Here is a 17819-nt window from a genome sequence, read left to right on the forward strand (position 1 = left end):
GAAGTCTGCCTCCCAATTGAGGACTCCTGGGATGAAAACTGCCGAGAGAGCTGGAAGATAGCGCTCCGCCCAAGCCAGGACGCGGGACACCTCCGACATCGCAGCTCGACTGCGAGTCCCTCCCTGGTGATTGATGTACGCCACCGTGGTGGCGTTGTCTGACTGCACCTGAACGGCCCTTCCGTGAAGAGCGGTGCCGGACGACTGCAGGGCTCTGTATACTGCCCGCAGTTCCAGGATGTTGATGGGAAGAATCGCTTCCTCCGCCGACCAACGACCCTGAAGTGACAAGGAGCCTGTCACCGCCCCCCAACCCCGGAGACTGGCATCTGTCGTGAGCAGAACCCATTCCGGGATCCAAAAGGGGCGCCCCTCCAGGAGATGCGCTGTCTGCAGCCACCAGGCTAGGGACAGACGCACCTCCGAGGACAACACCAGCATCTGAGAGCGGATCCTGTGTGGCAATCCGTTCCATTCTGAAAGAATCAGCCCCTGCAGGGGCCTGGAATGGAACTGGGCAAACTCCACCATGTCGAATGCCGACACCATGGACCCCAAAACTCTCATCGCTGAGTGCACCGACACTCTGCCACTGCTCAGACAACTGTGAATCCGCAGCTGTAAGGAGGAGACCTTCTCTGGAGTCAGAAAAATCCGTTGCTGATGAGAGTCCAGCAGGGCCCCCAAATGAACCATCCGTTGTGATGGGATGAGGGAGGATTTCTTCCAGTTGATCAACCAGCCGTGCGCCTGTAGACAAGCGACCGTCAGGTGGAGATGCTGGATCAGTACCTCCGGGGAGCTTGCCAGCAAGAGGAGGTCGTCTAGATACGGTAGCAACCGTATCCCCTGGCTCCGAAGGTGAGCCGCCATGACCGCCATCACCTTGGTAAATACCCTTGGTGCCGTGGAGAGACCAAAGGGTAGAGCCCTGAATTGGTAGTGGTTGTGGAGAATAGCAAACCGCAGAAACCGTTGGTGCGATGTTGCTATAGGCACATGGAGGTAGGCGTCCTGGATATCCAGGGAGACCATATAATCCCCCGGTTCCATCGCCAGTATGATGGAACGCAAAGTTTCCATCCTGAATTTGGGAACCCTGAGAAACCTGTTCAGGGACTTCAAATTGAGGATGGGGCGATGAGAGCCATTGGGTTTCTGCACCAGAAACAGCGTAGAGTAATACCCCATCCCACGTTGAGACTGTGGTACGGGTATAATGACCCCCGCCGTCAGCAAGGCCTCTATGGCTTCCTGAACCTGCAAGGCCTTGGTTTTGTCCTGAGAAGGACTTGTGCAAAAAAACTGGCAAGGAGGCCTGTGCCGAAAAGACAGGGCGTACCCCTGGGAGACCACTTCTCGCACCCAGGCATCCGTGGTGGTATTGTGCCAGCACTGGGCGAATTGAAGAAGTCGGCCTCCCACTCTGGGGTCCCCCAGAGGGAGGCCCGTCCCATCACGCAGAAGGCTTATCTTCTGGCTTGGAAGAAGGGCGCCTAGCACTCCAGGCTTGCTTCTTTGGCTTTGAGGCGGTCTTGGGTGCGGACTGCCTCGGGGAGGACTGACCCTTTGCCTTGCCCTGAACCCGAAAGGAACGAAACGCCGAGCTCCGGACCTTAGCAGGTGTAGTAGCTGAAGGGAGGAAGGCTGACTTGGATTTTGCCAGGGTATCTACTATTTTGTCCAGGTCCGGACCAAATAGTAATTCCCCATTAAAAGGTAAGGCCTCCAAGCCTTTCTTTGAATCCGCGTCTGCTCTCCAAGACCGCAACCACAAGGATCTACGAGCAGACACTGCTGCCGCCGAAACCCTAGAGGTCAACAGGCTAGCATCCAAAGATGCTTCTCCAATGTAGGAGGCGGCATCTCTCATCTGTCCTAACAACGCCCCCTGGACGTCCGGAGATTCATCCGTAAACGTGTCCTCCAAGGCGTTGGCCCACCCCTCAATGGCCTTGGCCACCCAGGAGATGGCCATGGACGGCCGGGCTACAGCCCCTGAGAGAGAATAAATAGACTTTAGACAAGTCTCCACCTTCCTGTCCGTAGGATCCTTGAGCGAGGATATAGACGGCAATGGCAAAGTAGCACTCCTGATGAGGCGTGTTACATGGGAATCGACTGCAGGCGGAGTTTCCCATTTCTTACAATGCGCTTTCGGGAATGGATAATTGGACGCCAAGCGTTTCTGTGGCAGGAAACGCTTACTGGGCGTCTGCCAGGCCACCGCCATGTGATCAGTCAACTGATCAGACAAGGGGAACGCTGTAGAAGTAACCTTAGCTTTTTTAAAACTAGGATACCTTGACTTGGGAGCGGGTGCCTCATCCTCAATCAGAAGAATAGCCCGCACCGCCTTAACCAGAGCCCGCACATTGATGGAAGACTTAGTGTCTACCTCCTGGACTGAGGCATCTGAGGCTGAGTCATCCTGTACCTCACCATCATCCGAGAACCCCTCAGAATCCGAAAGATGCGCAGCCTGTGCCATGACTGAGCGTTTAGACGCCCTGGAGGGCACGTCACTGCGCAACATCGACTGAAAAGCCGAAGATGCTGCCGCCAAATCTTGGACAGTGTGGGAAAGCGCATCCACCCAGGGTGGAGGAGCTGTCACAGGAGCCTGAAACGGCACCACAGCCGGCTGTGCCACAGGGGTGGACTGAATATACATTGGCAACCCCGCATAGGGACCAACAGGCTGAGACCCTGGGGGAGTCTGCAATAATTGTGGGACACCCGGGGAATGGGTGATGGCAGGCTGGGGCAACGCCCTAGTAGGGGCGGCAGTCGGGACCGACAGACGGTCCGCGATGGACACCAGCACCTGGGAAAACATCGCCCATGGTGGCTCCTGCGAAATGGGAGGTTTAGACGTACCAGGGAGCGCCTGGCACCGTCCGCACAGGCCGTCCTGTGACAAATCCTCCCTATCCACTCCTGCAGAACAGCGCCTGCAGGAGAACAATGCTGGAGCCCCGGAGTGCTCAATCTCCTCCTCAGACATGACTTAGGAAGAAAACGTGCGCACTCACCAGTGTGCTGAACAACAGCCCACAATATGGCACCGTGTAGCACACAACTGTATGTGACGGACCTCACAAATACGTAATCTATATAGGTGAGGTCAGTAGAAACACCCTTCCCCCGCACACCTGTAGGGCTTGTAGGAGAAGGAAAGGGATAGGTACAGGCTGACAGTAAGTAGAAAAAAGACACAGACAGGCAGCACTAGCAAAAGTCACATACCATGCAGGAAGATATACTCACTGCACCTTTCCACTACAATAAACCTCCCAGATTCAGTGTCTGGGAGGGCTATAGCGCTGTGTACACTGTCCTTCTGCAGGGGAGAGGTACACAGGGGGACCGGTCCGCGTGCTCCCTGAAGATCTGCGCTGCCACAGAGAAAATGGCTGCTGGAGACCTCAGAGGAGGAGTGGCCCGAGTAGCTGCAGCTCAGCGACGCCAGACTCCGAGCTGAAAGGCGCGCTGAGCTGAGGGGAGGAGCCGCTAGACAGGGAAGGCTTCCTCCCCTGGCTAGCATATTAACCCCAGGGCTTGCCGGCATCCCGCTTGCCGCTTAATTTACCCTGGTGGTCTAGTGGTCTGGCGGGATATGCCTCCGCTGGAGGGGGGGCCCGCCGCCACCGCTAGCGCCCCCGGTCTGTCCCCTAGACCGGGGGCATGGGACTGCATTTGAAAGGAACCCGCGCACCGCCGCTAATCAGCGGTGCGCTGCTTACCTGATCTCCCCGGCGTCTTCCGGCAGCAGTCCCGGGGGAAACCAGAGTCCGGCTAGTACAGACTCTGGCTTCCCCCGCCGCGATCCCCAGTTCAGTGCTGGCGTCGCGGCGCCAGCAGGGAGAAGGAGCGGCAGCGTGGGCGTCTGTACAGACAGCCCAGCGCTGCTGCTCTAGAGAAAAAACTTATAGTAAAAAATAAATAAATTTAACTAAGTTCAATAAAAAATTAAAAGCTTTAGGGGCCTGCTCCTGCAGCCCCCCCGCAGGGTGACCCGACTCCGGCCGGGCACCATCTAAAACTGAGGTGCCTGTGGCTCGGGGGCGGGGTATAGGGGAGGTTGGACCCAAGTGCATCCTGGGAGCAGCTAAAAGCTTTAACTCCGTGGTGCCCGAGGATCCAGGATCCAGCTATACCCCAAGGTCACCCTGTGGACCCCTATGGACCCTGAAGTAGAAAAAGCTATTAAACAAACCACACCAACATACATCTCTTCACTTATCTCAAAATATCTTCCAACCCGACATCTCCGCTCTGCACAAGATCTGCGTCTCTCATCCTTACGCATTACTTGTTCCCATGCAAGATGAAATATACATTTGAAGGCGCATTCAACTTGCTATCATGCCAGTTTTTGTTGAACTACAAATCCCAGCATGGGCAGATAAGCTCATCAATGGTAGATAATGAAGGGACAAACTGAAACACAGCTGTCCCAAAATAAAATTTATTTTTACATAATGTTTTACAATCTGCTTAATTATAGCAACAATGAAATTACATCCCTCAAAAACACCGGCTGCAGAAGAAAAACTAGACATTTGTAAAACCTTATAGTTCTGGTTAACATTACACCACAAATAAAGCCAAACAGGATTACCATTGCAAAGTAGAAAAAATATTATACAGTGAGAAAAAAACATTTGAAGATCTTAAGGTAAAACTGAAGGAAAAAAAGTATGTAGTAACCAATTATCACTATATAACGGAGCTGCTAAAGACTTGGGGACTCATTCTGAGTCAGCCGCTTCTGGGGCCACTTTGCCGTACAGCTACGGCTATGTACTTACTTTCATATGCTAATGTCACAATATGCCAAAGTAATTTGCATATCTGTGCATATGAAAGTGCAAGCCTATCCTGCCCGCAGTTCTAACTGATGCAACCATCATCATTGGTATAAGCACTTGCACCAGCCCATACTAGGTGCAAGAGATTCATTGGGAACAGTCGTCTATCTAGCCGTATGCACATGTCAGAATTGCACAGAGCACAACACAACATTCCCATCACAAACAGCCGCTCAGTGCGTCTTGATACTCGCTGCACAGAAAAGCCTACCTCACGTTAGTCTCAGTGCACACAATGGCACAATATGAGGCACGCCTGCACCTACTTGTCTCAATCACAAAACATGATGTGTGTGTGCACTGCACGATATATATCCAAAGTTACATGTGCAGTCAGGGTTTGATTCTGACCTGGTCGCAAGCGCTGTGCGCTCGCAACCGGGTCGATGGTGGGCCAGTGCGCATGAGCACAACGGAGCAGTCTCCGTCGTGCACATGCGCGAGACCCGGATAGCGACGGGCACTCCGTCGCTCCGGGTCTCGCAACAAAGGGGGCGAGCTGTCGATGTTGGGCGGGCCGGGGGAGTGGCTGCCCAAACGGAGGAGTTTCCATGTGAACGCCTCCGTTTGGGTGCGGCCCTACTGACATCACGAGTGAGTCACCAACAGCTATGCGAGCGGCCAGGAGGCAGTTCTTAAAAAAAAATAGCCCGGCCCGGATTCAGAGCGAGCGCTCTGTCAGAGCGTCCGGCTCTGAATCAGGGCCTCAGTTCAAACTAGGGAGATACATCAATTTTCAGAGGATCCGACAAAGAACCACCCCCTTAGTGAGGCAATGAATAATGTTTTTTGCAAGCACCAGAGAGAAATAGTTGAAAATAAAAACATGAACAAGATGAAATATTTGGCAGTATAGTATGAAAGATCATTAGAATAATGAAATCACCAAGGCAGCCATTTTGCTGGCTGAAGATTGTGTCTCAGTGATATTATGATTAGCTAGATAGGCTGCATTCGCATGGACATTTGATCTGACTACAAAATGGCTGCAACCACCAGGTGAGTAAAACGAACAGCTAGTATAAGAAACATTTCTTAAAAGGAAAATTAAGTGAGCATGTGAACTGCAAAAAAAAAATGGAAGTAAAAAAAACAGAGCTATAACAAAAAAAGGATTGGGACGACATATAGCAGTAGATATAGAAAAATGTATTGATGTACGCTAGTTGCGCACAGCCTTGACACTCTTCTCCGCAATTAAGTGTGGTTTCCTTGAAATGAGTCAAGGCTATAACACGAACAACAACATATTTTCCAATCTGGGGTTAAAACAGGTGCAACATTACCTATTTTATTACTGGGTGCAGATCAGTGACCTGTCTGACCAAGTGGTGAGAAACAATCCTTGGTTTGCTTATTCAGCTTAACTACAAAAAAGGGACGGACGTCGGGTACAAACTGAGCGTTGTGTACTGGTACGATAAGTCGGGCAGACGCATCGTACCACAGGTACACATTAGGACGATGTAATGAACATCGGAACGATCCATTGCTCCGTCCTTATTTACCTGCAAATGGGTCGCATGCAATATAGACCGGTTGGACTTGCAACACGGCCGACCGGTCAATATCGCATGCAGCCGCGAAAGCGTGCATATTGGTTGTACACAATGAGCGATGTGGCCGATATGTCGTTTTGAGTCAGCCGGAAACGACATATCATGCCAACATCGTCTCAGTATGTACCCAGCATAAGACTGCTCCTCATGAGGATTGTAGTCTGGTCTTTTATTACTTAATGGCCTAAATTTTATTTAGATTTGAAATGGCTTCTGAGATCATTATTTTCCTATAGAGCATAGGTTATCAAACTCAGGGCCTGATTCAGAGCCGCTCGTAAGCGGCCGCTCGTTCGCTCCGAGTGATGTTTGCACATCTGCGCATGCGTATGGGTTGTAATGCGCATGCGCCAACCAGTCAGTGCGGTCGGAAATCGTGTGCTCGCAAAATAGCGAATGCCTGCTAATTTGAGTGACAGGATGAGGCGTTTGTGGGTGGTAACAGGGGAAGGTGCTTGAAAACGGGGAGTGGAGATCCGAACACAGGCGTGCCAAACGGTCAAAACGGGCGTTTTAAGGGTGTGCATAATTAACAAAGCAGCGTCATCGACCACATGACTTGGTTGTCTTTTAGCCTGAACTGCTCGCATGATTGCGGCAGGAAAATGCTACCACAAGAAGAGCGAGCAATACGCCTTTCGATGTACTCGATTAATCTAATAAATAGCGGAGATGACGTATGATGCGAGCGGCCAAGGGGCGTCTTTACAAAATAGCGAGCGCATTTTTCGTTCGCTCGCTCAGACATAGAGGCGTCAACAGACCGCAAAGAGCGAGCGCTCAATTTAAATAGCCAGCCCCTTTTTCTGAACGAGCGTCCGCAAATAGCGTCCGGCTCTGAATCAGGCCCTCAGTCCTCAGGACCCCAAACAGTGCATGTTTTCCAGGTCTCCTCACAGAATCACAAGTTAAATAATTAGCTCCACCTGTGGATTTTTTAAAATGTGTCAGTGAGTACTCCTATTCACCTGCTGGGTGACCTGGAAATGTGAACTGTGTGGGGTCCTGAGGACCGAGTTTGAGAACCACTGCTATGGAGACACAGGGCCTGATTCAGAGCCGCTCGCTGTTTGCGAGCGCTCGCTCTGAATCAGGGCGGGGATTTTTTATTTTTTTTTCGGCCTCCAGGCCGCTCGCTAAGCTGTGGGTGACCATCAGGCTTGCGAGGAGACCTTGTTGTAGGGTCTCAGCTCTCACAAGCCCGAGTGGACTTTCTACTCTAATAGAGCAGGAAGTGCACTACTGACATCATGCATGATGTCAGTAGGGCCGCCCACAAACGCCAGGCGTTCCTCAGGGAACGTCTGCGTTTGTGCAGCCACCCCCCTCCCCGCCTACAAAACGGGGCGAGCTGTCAAGCAACATCGACAGCCGCCCCGACTTGTAGCGAGACCCGTTGCGACGGAGCTGCCGTCGCAGTACAGGTCTCACGCATGCGCACGCCGGAGGCGGCGCATGCACAGTCGGGGATCATCGACCCGCTTGCGAGCACTATGCGCTCGCGAGCGGGTCTGAATCAGGCCTACAGTGCTGCCTACTTTTGGGTTGCATTAGTTTAAAGGGGTAGACAGATTTTCCTCATTATGACTGCTGCACTGTGTGTCTCCTATGATTTTTGTTAGTGCTCTAGTTATAATTACCTATTTATATGTGCAAACAGATACTTTGTGTGTGGTAAACACATTCTTACGGAATAACTTTAATGACTAGCCAGTGAAAATTGGAAATGCAAGCGCAGAGGCCACTTCATCATGCAGGTTTAAAGGTGCATACACACGTAACGATTTTTTGATCGATTTAACTATAACGACGTCGTTATCGTTGAAAAAAATCATTCAGTTTCTGAGTTATAACAATGAACGATTATCGTTCATGCACGTTCCCGTTTGTAGTTTATTCTGACTGACCAACTGAACGATTTTCATTCAGGGAAGTTACAAAAATCGTTCATTACACTTTAAAAAATCTGACAGATACTCTGACAGAAAATCGTTGTGTGTGTATGCAGTTTAAGAGCTGAATAGACAGATTACATAATGCTTATATATACACTATACAAGGGTAAAGTATTGGATGAAAGTGATAAAATGCAAATTAAACTATAAAGCTGTAGAGTCATTAGAGCTAATGACATAATGAGATGTATGAAGAGTACAGAGGTAAGTAAAGGTGCCCATACATCTGCGACGGATCGTCACGATGCCAGGATGTGATCGGAAATTTCCCATCGCCCACCATCGATCCGTCGCCGGATCGCTGACATTTGACATGTTAAATGTCCCTGATTTGACAATCGCGATCAATCTTTGATCGCGATCGTCAAATCGCTAAAATCCAACATGTTGGAGTTCTACGATCCTGCAATGCCGGGTTGCAGCACTGCAGCAATCCGTCGCAGATGTATGGGGCCCATTACATAAAGAAGGGTGTCTCAAACAGAGTTAAGAACCCTCATCGGAGATTTAGGGGCGCCTATGTGCCGTATTCAATTTGGAGCGAAAAGTCCGAGTTTGGACTTTTCACCCTCATCTGAGGTTTTGCCAGCGAAAAAGTATCGCGCGTGTGCCCGCGTATTCCCATATTCAATTGCAAATGTGCGAAAACGGGACCCGGCGAATTGGAAATCGGCAAAAAGTTCTGTCAGTTTTGGGGAAATCAGCCTAACACCCCCCTAAAGATGCTCCGACATGGGGGTTCACTATGGGTACCCCCGAATAGCCCTGCTAAAGATATTTAGGGTTTTTAAATGGTCTCAAGAGGCGCTATTTTACGTCAATGAGCAAGTGGTGAAGAATAGATTTTTGCTACTTTTTTGGGGGAAAATAAGTATTCCCATCATATTTAAGATACATGAAAATGGGTGCAAGCATAGTTTAAAGTCACTAAAATAAAGCTTTAAAGTGCATTAAAAAAAATGCACCTTCAGCAAGCACCAGCAATAAAAAAAAAAAAACCTCCCCCATACTTCCAGACCCCCCAGAGGCTATTTCGCTAATTTTTGCATTTGTACCCCAACATTTTTTTTTTCGCCCATTATTTTCACAATGCTTTTTTGAGGTGTCCTTTGTGTAATTTTTTGTGTTTTTGACGCAGTTAGTATCAAGGGGGTGTAAAAAGGGTTTAGGGTGGTCCCTGCAAGTTTGCATCCCAAAACCCCAATTCTGCAACTTTTTTCCACCGGGTATTCATAGGCGAAACCTTTTCGCCTATTACAATGCATTGCGTTATCGCGCTGCCGAAAAGAAGCTGAAATTGAATACGGGGATAAATTAAATTGTCGAAAAACTATCACCGAAACGGACTTTTCGCTCCAAATTGAATACAGCCCTTTGTATCAAAGCTTGATGAGAGAGAAAATTGTGAGATATAAATCACCAACCAATCAGCTTCTAACTTACATTTTATAGGCTGTGTTTGAAAAATTACAGTTAAGAGCTGATTGGTTAATACTTTTTCTCTCACATCAAGCTTTGATACATAGGCCCCTAAATGTACTAAAAAATTTAACCCTATTAAGATATGTATTTGGCTTTAGCAATCTATGGACCTCCACTTGGTGGCTGAACAGTATGTTCCATCAACCTCTTTTGCACAGCTAAATCAGCTTAGAGAGAGATAAAATTGTGAAAGATAAAGTACTAACCAATCAGCTTCCAATTTACATTTTGCAGGCTGTGTTTAAAAAATAATAGTTAGGAGCTGATTGGTTGGCAATTTATTTGTTATGGTGCATACACACGGGACAATCGACAACGATAACTGTGAACGATCTCCCTGCACCTTCCCAGAGTGCTGGATGATCGATATCGATCATTCAGCACACCACCAACGACGGGCCAGCGACCAACAATCGTGGGTCCCTATGTAACCTGGTCATAACCGTGTGTACGCACCATTACAATTTTATCTCTTTCTCAGCTGTGACAAATACCCCCCCAAATGTTGTCATCAGTAACTGCCAGACACAGCTCCTCATCTGTTATGTAACATAGGGCTCTTTTTATGATTGTATGGTGATAGCTAATTTGTATAGTTACTCATGCAATTTATCAAGCCAGGGATCCTTAATGGTTTCGCTGGTCCAGATTATCTGGTATAGCCAACGCCATACAGAGATGGTGGTAGCTTGCAACGAAAAGCAAAGCTTTCATAGCTCGTTAAATGGGCTCTAGGAGGTATATTTACTGAAGTGCAGGTTTTTAGAAGTGGAGCTTTTGCCCATAGCAACCAATCAGATTCTAGGGGCCAAATGTAATAGGGTGAGACTTTGGAAAATGTGAGAGTTTAGCAGTAAACTGTCACACTTTTTAAACTCGGCCAATGTAATAGAGTCCGAGAACATGCAAACGTGCATGTATTTAGGGGCCTATGTATCAAAGCTTGATGAGAGATAAAATTGTGAGAAAAAAAGTATTAACTAATCCGCGCCTGTCATATTTCAAACACGCCTATAAAATGTAAGTTAGAAGCTGATTGGTTGGTGATTTATATCTCACAATTTTATCTCTCATCAAGCTTTGGTACACAGGCTCCTAAAGCCGGCTACACACGGTACGATGTGTAGCCGGCGATGCGACGGGCGATCAGACAGCCAGCATATCGGGCGGTCCCCACACACGGAGCAATCCGGTGCCCGACCGCCCGATATGCCGGCACCCGTCTCCCCCCCACAAAGCGCTACATGAGATCGTACATAGCATCTCCAGATCTCTTGTGCAGCATGAAAGATCTGGAGGAGCGAAGGACGACCTCACGGGAGTGCGCACCAGACGACATCAGACCCACAAACGGAACGATATAGCAGTGATATCGTTCCAATCAGTCAGATTGGCCGCTATATCGCTCCGCGTGGTGGGGCCTTTAGACTCAAAAAACTGTCATTCAGGTGTTTTCCCATTTTGAAGATAAAACTCGACCAATGTAATAGTGTTAAGGCCCCCATACATCAGCAATTCATTGCAGCAATCGTGCAATTTGCAATCGATTGTGTATAAAAATATTTCCCTTTTTCAATCGATTGTGGCAACTCTGCAATTGATTGAAAAAGGGAAAGATTTTTATACACAATCGATTGCAGATTGCACGATTGCTGCAATCAATTGCTGATGTATGGGGGCCTTTAATGTTAAACTCTCACCCTATTACATTTTGCCCCATACACCTTCTAGAACACATGTTCTCAAACTCGGTCCTCAAGACCCCAAACAGTGCATGTTTTGCAGGTCCCCACACATAATTACTAGTGAAATAGTTAGCTGTACCTGTGGATCTTTTAAAACGTGTCATTGAGTAATGAATTGATCTGTGCACCTGCAGGTTGACCTGGAAAAAAGTGAACTTTGTTAGGTCCTGAGGACCTAGGCCCGTATTCAATTTGAGGCGAAAAGCCGGAACCCGCGGAAAAGTTTCGCCGTTGCTGTCATTTCGCCAGGCGGAAAAGTGTCGCCGTATTCAATTTGAAAGACTTTCCGCCTAGGCGGAAAGTCAATGCAATGTAATAGGTGGAAAAGTTTCGCCTATGAATAGCAGGCGGAAAAAAAGTGCAGAATTGGGGTTTTGGGGTGCAACGTTGCGAGAACCCCCATGCAGCCTTCAGACAGTCCCCCAAAGGTAAACTGTGTCAAAAAATTTAAAAAAACACTTAAGAACACCCCAATCAATCACTTTGAATTTGGGGGCGAATAAAAAAAATGTTGGGGGACAAAGTTAAAAACTAGCGAACTAGACTCTGGGGGGGACCCCAAGTATGCCCCATGTGTTTTTTTCATTGCAGTGGCTTGCGGCAGGTGGATTTTTCACGATTTTTTCAACTTAACTTTAGCAACTTTAAAATACGCAGACCCCCATTTTCAAGTACCCCAAATTTGCTGGGATAAGTTATTTCTGCAAAACATACTCCTGAATACTATTCTACACCACTTATAGAAAAACTCTATTTAGCAGCTATTCAGCCCGTTTAAAAACACCAAATACCTTCAGCAAGCCAAATCGGGGGGTTCCATAGCTAACCCCCATGTCAGAGCATCTTTTGGGGGGTGTCAGGCTCATTTCCCCAAATCTGACAGTACTTTCCGCTTGTTTCGCCGGGTCCCGTTTTTGCGTACTTTCAAATTGAATACGGGAATGCGCGGGCACGCACGCGATACTTTTCCGCCTACAAAACACGTGATGTAGGCGAAAACTCCGGGCCGCAACAAAGCATCGCGGGTCCGCTCAAATTGAATACGGCTCCTAGTTTGAGAACCACTGTTCTAGAAGGTGCTAGAAGATAATCTGGTTGGTTGCTATTGGCAACATCTCCACTTCTATAAACCAGCACTTTAGTAAATATACCCCTAGGTCTATAGGTACAGCAGCAAGGGAGTTAAAGCAGGAGAAAGTTCTCTCTACGGTTTACCTCTTGGTACATTGGGGTAGATGTATTATAGCGGCACTTACCGTGCCGCTATAACGCTTCCCGCTTCGCCTCTTTACCGAGGCGAAGCAGGAAGCACTACCGATGAGATGCATAAACATCTCATCGGCCGGAGAGGGGGAGCGTTAACTCCCCCCTCCGGCGCTACCCGCTAGAGACAGCAGTGCATCAGCCTAGTGCTGATGCGCTGTGTCTCTGTCCCGGCCGGCTCCACTGAGCATGCGCGGGATCTCGCAAGTATTGCGAGATCCCCGCGTGCAGCCTGGAGCCGACAGCAGGGACAGCGCTGTCTCTGCTGTGGAGATAGGGCAGTGCCAGGTTGTAGCTGTCGATAACGACAGCTACAGCCGGCCGAACGGTCATACGTTATGACCGTTCATACATAGCCCTGCCGTCGGCGCTGCTATCTTGTAGATAGCAGCGCCGATAATGACAGGGGCGCATAGCGCCCCTGTCATTTACCGCCCAGACCCCCGATCATACATCGGGGAGAAGCGGTATCAGCGCACATAACGTGCGCTGATACCGCTTCTGGGCTTCGTACATCTCCCCCATTATGACATAGGTTCTCAAACTCAGTCGTCAGGACCAAAAAACAGTGCATGTTTTCCATGTCTCCTCACAGAATCAAGTGAAATAATTAGCTCCACCTGTGGACCTTTTAAAATGTGTCCGTGAGTAATGACTACACCTGTGCACCTGCTAGGTGACCCAGAAAAACAGAGAACTGTATGGGGTCCTGAGGACCGAGTTTGAGAGCCACTGCATTATGAGAAGCTGAGATAAACCCTTTCTCCTTTGAAAACACAACAGAAATGGCTTATTCTTTAGAAATAGACCCCTTAAACTGTAAGAAGAATACTTCAGACAGAAACAAGGCACTAATAGGGAGGAACAGGAGTACCCCCTCCAAACAATTGCGGCTAAACATAAAAGGGGCACAGTCATCTAAAGTGTGCATTACTTATAGTTGTTATTTTGGAATAAATGTCTCTCTATATGTTAATGCTGTAGGTCAGTGGTTACCAAACTCTTTCGAATCATGGCGCCGTAGGGCATAAACATTTTTTCCATGGCACCCCTGGGCCAAAAGTTTCTTATTGAGAAATTCTGCAAAAAATTAAAATAAGGAAATTGTGCTCATATGTCACCCTTAGGTTCAGTTATATGGTAGCTAACAGAGCTGCACTTTTTTGTCCACATATTATTTGATTGGCAGTCAGTAGCACTGGTTTTGCCTATCACACTGACAAAAAGTATTCTATTTGGTTCTGGAAGAACAACCCGAGGCACCCCTGCAAGGGCCCCCCACCCCACTCCCCTCCCCTCCCCTCAGGGACTGTGAGGAAAAATCTGCACTAAATACACCCTTTGGGTCTTAACATGCGGGGTAACCCATCATTCTGTACTTAATGCGGAATCTATAGGTTAACGCTCATTGGGGGAGATGTACGAAGCCCAGAAGCGGTATCAGCGCACGTTATGTGCGCTGATACCGCTTCTCCCCGATGTATTATGCGCCCCTGCCATTATCATTGCTGCTATCTACAAGAAAGCAGCGCCGAGCAGGAGGGCAATGTACGAACTGTCATACCGCATGACCGTTCATCCGGCTGTAGCTGTCGTTATCGACAGCTACAGCCTGGCGCTAGCCTATACCCACAGCAAGGATAGCGTTGTCCCTGCTGCGGCGGCTGCCGGCTCCAGGGATCCATGCGGGGATCTCGCGATACTTGCGAGATCCCGCGCATGCTCAGTGGAGCCGGCCGGGACAGAGACACAGCGCATCAGCACTAGGCTGATGCACTGCTGTCTCTAGCGGGTAGCGCCGGAGGGGGGAGTTAAAGCTCCCCCTCTCCGGCCGATGAGATGTTTATACATCTCATCGGTAGTGCTTCCTGCTTCGCCTCGGTAAAGAGGCGAAGCGGGAAGCATTATAGCGGCACGGTAAGTGCCGGTATAATACATCTACCCCATTATCCGTGGGTTAACTGCATGGGGAAAATTCTGAATAGCTCCAGGCTTTAAAGCTGGAGCTTTACCGACGCGTAATTGAATCCAATAGAAGTGTCTCTTTTAAGTTGTTACCAGCAATATATAGCTTTATTATCACTAATTATCTTTCATGAGCTGAGAGCAGTGATTCTCAGTCTTTTCATGATGTTACACACCTAAAAACACAGATTTAGCGAGATGCAATGCTCTTATCAACATATATAGAAATTCCTGCAAATATTATCTGTGTAAATGGGAAGTTTCTTAAGTCATTGTTTATAAATGAAGTTTTCATTCAATCGCTGCAGTGTTCATTTGGAGTAGTAATACACTCTCTACTGTAAAATTAGTAAGACTATTGGATGTCAGCTCAGTGATCTATAGTTTAATGAAAAGTGCTTGGACTTCATGTGTTCAAAAGGAGTCTTCAGTGACTACTAATATTCGTAGAGTTTATAGTAGGAGATAAATTACCCCTTTTATACACATTATTAAAATGTTGTTTGGAAAGCAATATTAGTAATTTAAGCAAGAGTGGGAAAAGGGGCAATACAAGCAAATACTCGTACTAGTGAAAACAACTCTGGCAAAGTATCAAAAATAAAAAAAAAATAAAAATCACACAACACCAAAAACGGAAGCTCAAAAACGGAGAGGTGGTGTCTAATTTAATTATAATATAATTAATAATTGCAGCAGTGCCACAATTATTAACAATCCTGTTTGCTGCAGGAATAATCGTAACATGATTATAAACGCCAGTATATATCAAAATTCCTACAAGGACAGCGATTTCAAAAAGACGGTATCCCTGTGCACATCTTGATGGAAAATTGGAGGAATCTTTAATATTTTCAAAAGAACGCTCCACAATATCAGACACTGCACACCGAGCTTCGGAACCAAGCTCAGAAAAGCTACACTAGCTCGGTACATAGTGGTCAGACTGCAGTCCCCATTGAAAATAATTAGGACTGCAGTCTGAAGCGCTAATTACCCTTATGCAGAATTTTGGGTAAATCTCCTGCATAATTCTATGAAAAAGGAGTTTGATAAATATGTTCCAAAATTAGAAACATTAAGCAATAGAGGTTGAAGCACACTCACTGTTGCCTTCACTAGCCTTGCAAACCATAATATCATAGGGATCATTCGTCTGCATTTTCCAGCACTTATGTTAGATAACTGTAAATATCCCAGCCAGGTGTTTAATAAGGAAAGGTAACTGTGTTGTCTCTGAAGTTATTTCTTAAACTAAAGGCCCCCTACATCAGCAATTGATTGCAATTGTGCAATTTGCAATCGATTGAAAAAGGGAAAGATTTTTATACACAATCGATTGCAAATTGCTGCAATCAATTGATGATGTATGGGGGCCTTTACTTGAGTTGTATTTGCAGGCCAATGCAATATTAGGCTAGACTTCAAGCACCAAAATATATTTTATAAGCCTGTTTTTATACATTCACACAGACTCTAATTAAACTAAAATGAGGTGGGGTGGTCACAAATCAGCTCACAGAATAAAACTATTTCGTAAAATCTAACTTTAAAAAAAAATATATGATGAAGATAAAACCAAAAATAGCAAAATAAGTAAGAGTGTTTGGGAGTGTAACATGTTAGCAGTAGCTTAAGAAGGCTGTACTTGATAGTAGTATGTTTAAGTATACAGCTGTTATTAGCAGAGGGCGTAAATAAACGTAGCGCTATTACGAGCTCTCCGAGATGGTGCAACTGCACACTAATAGGCTAGTATTAGCATTTAATCTCCACTTGGTACTTATGTACGAAGAGGGAGGTGACGGTTGGCTGAACTCAATGACCCCGCCCACTTAAAGTAAATTTCGAGCTCGCATTGGTCAACTAAAAAAATTCTACACGCAAGCCTGCACGCTCATTGGATAACACCGCGACCTGCTCTAAGGCTATTGGTCACCACGTCCTCCAACCCAACAGTAATAGGCTAAGCCACTATTGCTAAGCAACTTCCCATTGGCTGAGAGTGAAGGGGCAAGTGGTCGCAAAGCACGGAACCGTTCAGCAGCCCTTCTCGGTAGTACCGTGCAGCACCGAGGACTTACCGATCAGCTGTCCTACCGGTGTCGTAAACGCGTTGCCTAAAAGGAAATCCATGGCTCCCAGGGGCGGCGGCGACTGCAGCTCCTCGATACGAACCACTGCTTGTGCTACGAGGCGTAATCACATGACACTCAGCTTAGGGCACGCCTATCCCCGTGACGTCATGAAAGTAAAGCCGCAATGTCACGCCCTTCATGTCTGCCTCCACCCAATGCCCACACACAGGAAACACGTGTCGACGGTCACAGACTGAGCTAGGTCAGCTGAGTAGAGTTCATAATGTGTCACTAGTGGCTGGCTTACTTTATTATACAGTATATAATAATGTAACCTTTATCACCATAGCAGCAGCACAAACTCACACTGTGCACAGCCTTGGTAAGGGTGGATACACATGATGGGCTTCTATCCTGGGCCAGTAAGCATGGTTGAGCTAATTTCCTCTTCGCGCTAGGGACCTGGGAGTGACGTGCAGTGAGGGGAGAAATGCGGTTCCATGCCCATACAGTCCACCTAGAGCGGAGACTTGTTCCCTCACGGACTCGCTGCGCTCGCCACAAGATTATGGGCCTTTTTTATCAACGAGTTTTATCATTCACAACGAGGATATGATAATGGTGCTCCAGCCAATCAGCACCCAACTGTCATCAGTTTGAAAAATGACAGTTGGGAGCTGATTGGCTGGAGCACCATTTATCATTCACTCGTTGTGAATGATAAAACTCGATAAATAAAGCCCTATATTCCCCCTCTATGTCCACGTGGATGGTAGGGAATGACGTTGGGGTCCTCTCCGCGAAGAGAATCTAGACACTACCCCCGTTCATTATCAATAGAGAGCTTTATTATAGTAGCCTTATCTCCTGCTATGACTGTGCTGGTACAGAACACTGT

At 47.5% G+C, this 17819-nt stretch overlaps 1 protein-coding gene across 2 annotated transcripts in view; it reads right to left on the reverse strand.

Annotated features, from left to right (window-relative positions):
- TOM1 (target of myb1 membrane trafficking protein) overlaps nucleotides 1-17103 on the reverse strand; it is a 170083-nt gene extending 152980 nt beyond the window's left edge. Inside the window, exon 1 of one of the 2 annotated variants that reach the window (XM_088455108.1) lies at nucleotides 16928-17103. In XM_088455108.1, the coding sequence (XP_088311234.1) occupies nucleotides 16928-16979 (52 nt within the window). In that variant the 5' untranslated portion in view covers nucleotides 16980-17103. The remainder of the gene's footprint in view (nucleotides 1-16927) is intronic. The other variant, XM_088455110.1, reaches the window with a different exon arrangement.
- Nucleotides 17104-17819: the final 716 nt, after the last annotated feature.

Source organism: Taudactylus pleione, unplaced genomic scaffold (assembly GCF_031769625.1).
Source record: "Taudactylus pleione unplaced genomic scaffold, aTauple2 ptg000642l, whole genome shotgun sequence".
NCBI classification, from domain to species: Eukaryota; Metazoa; Chordata; class Amphibia; order Anura; family Myobatrachidae; genus Taudactylus; species Taudactylus pleione.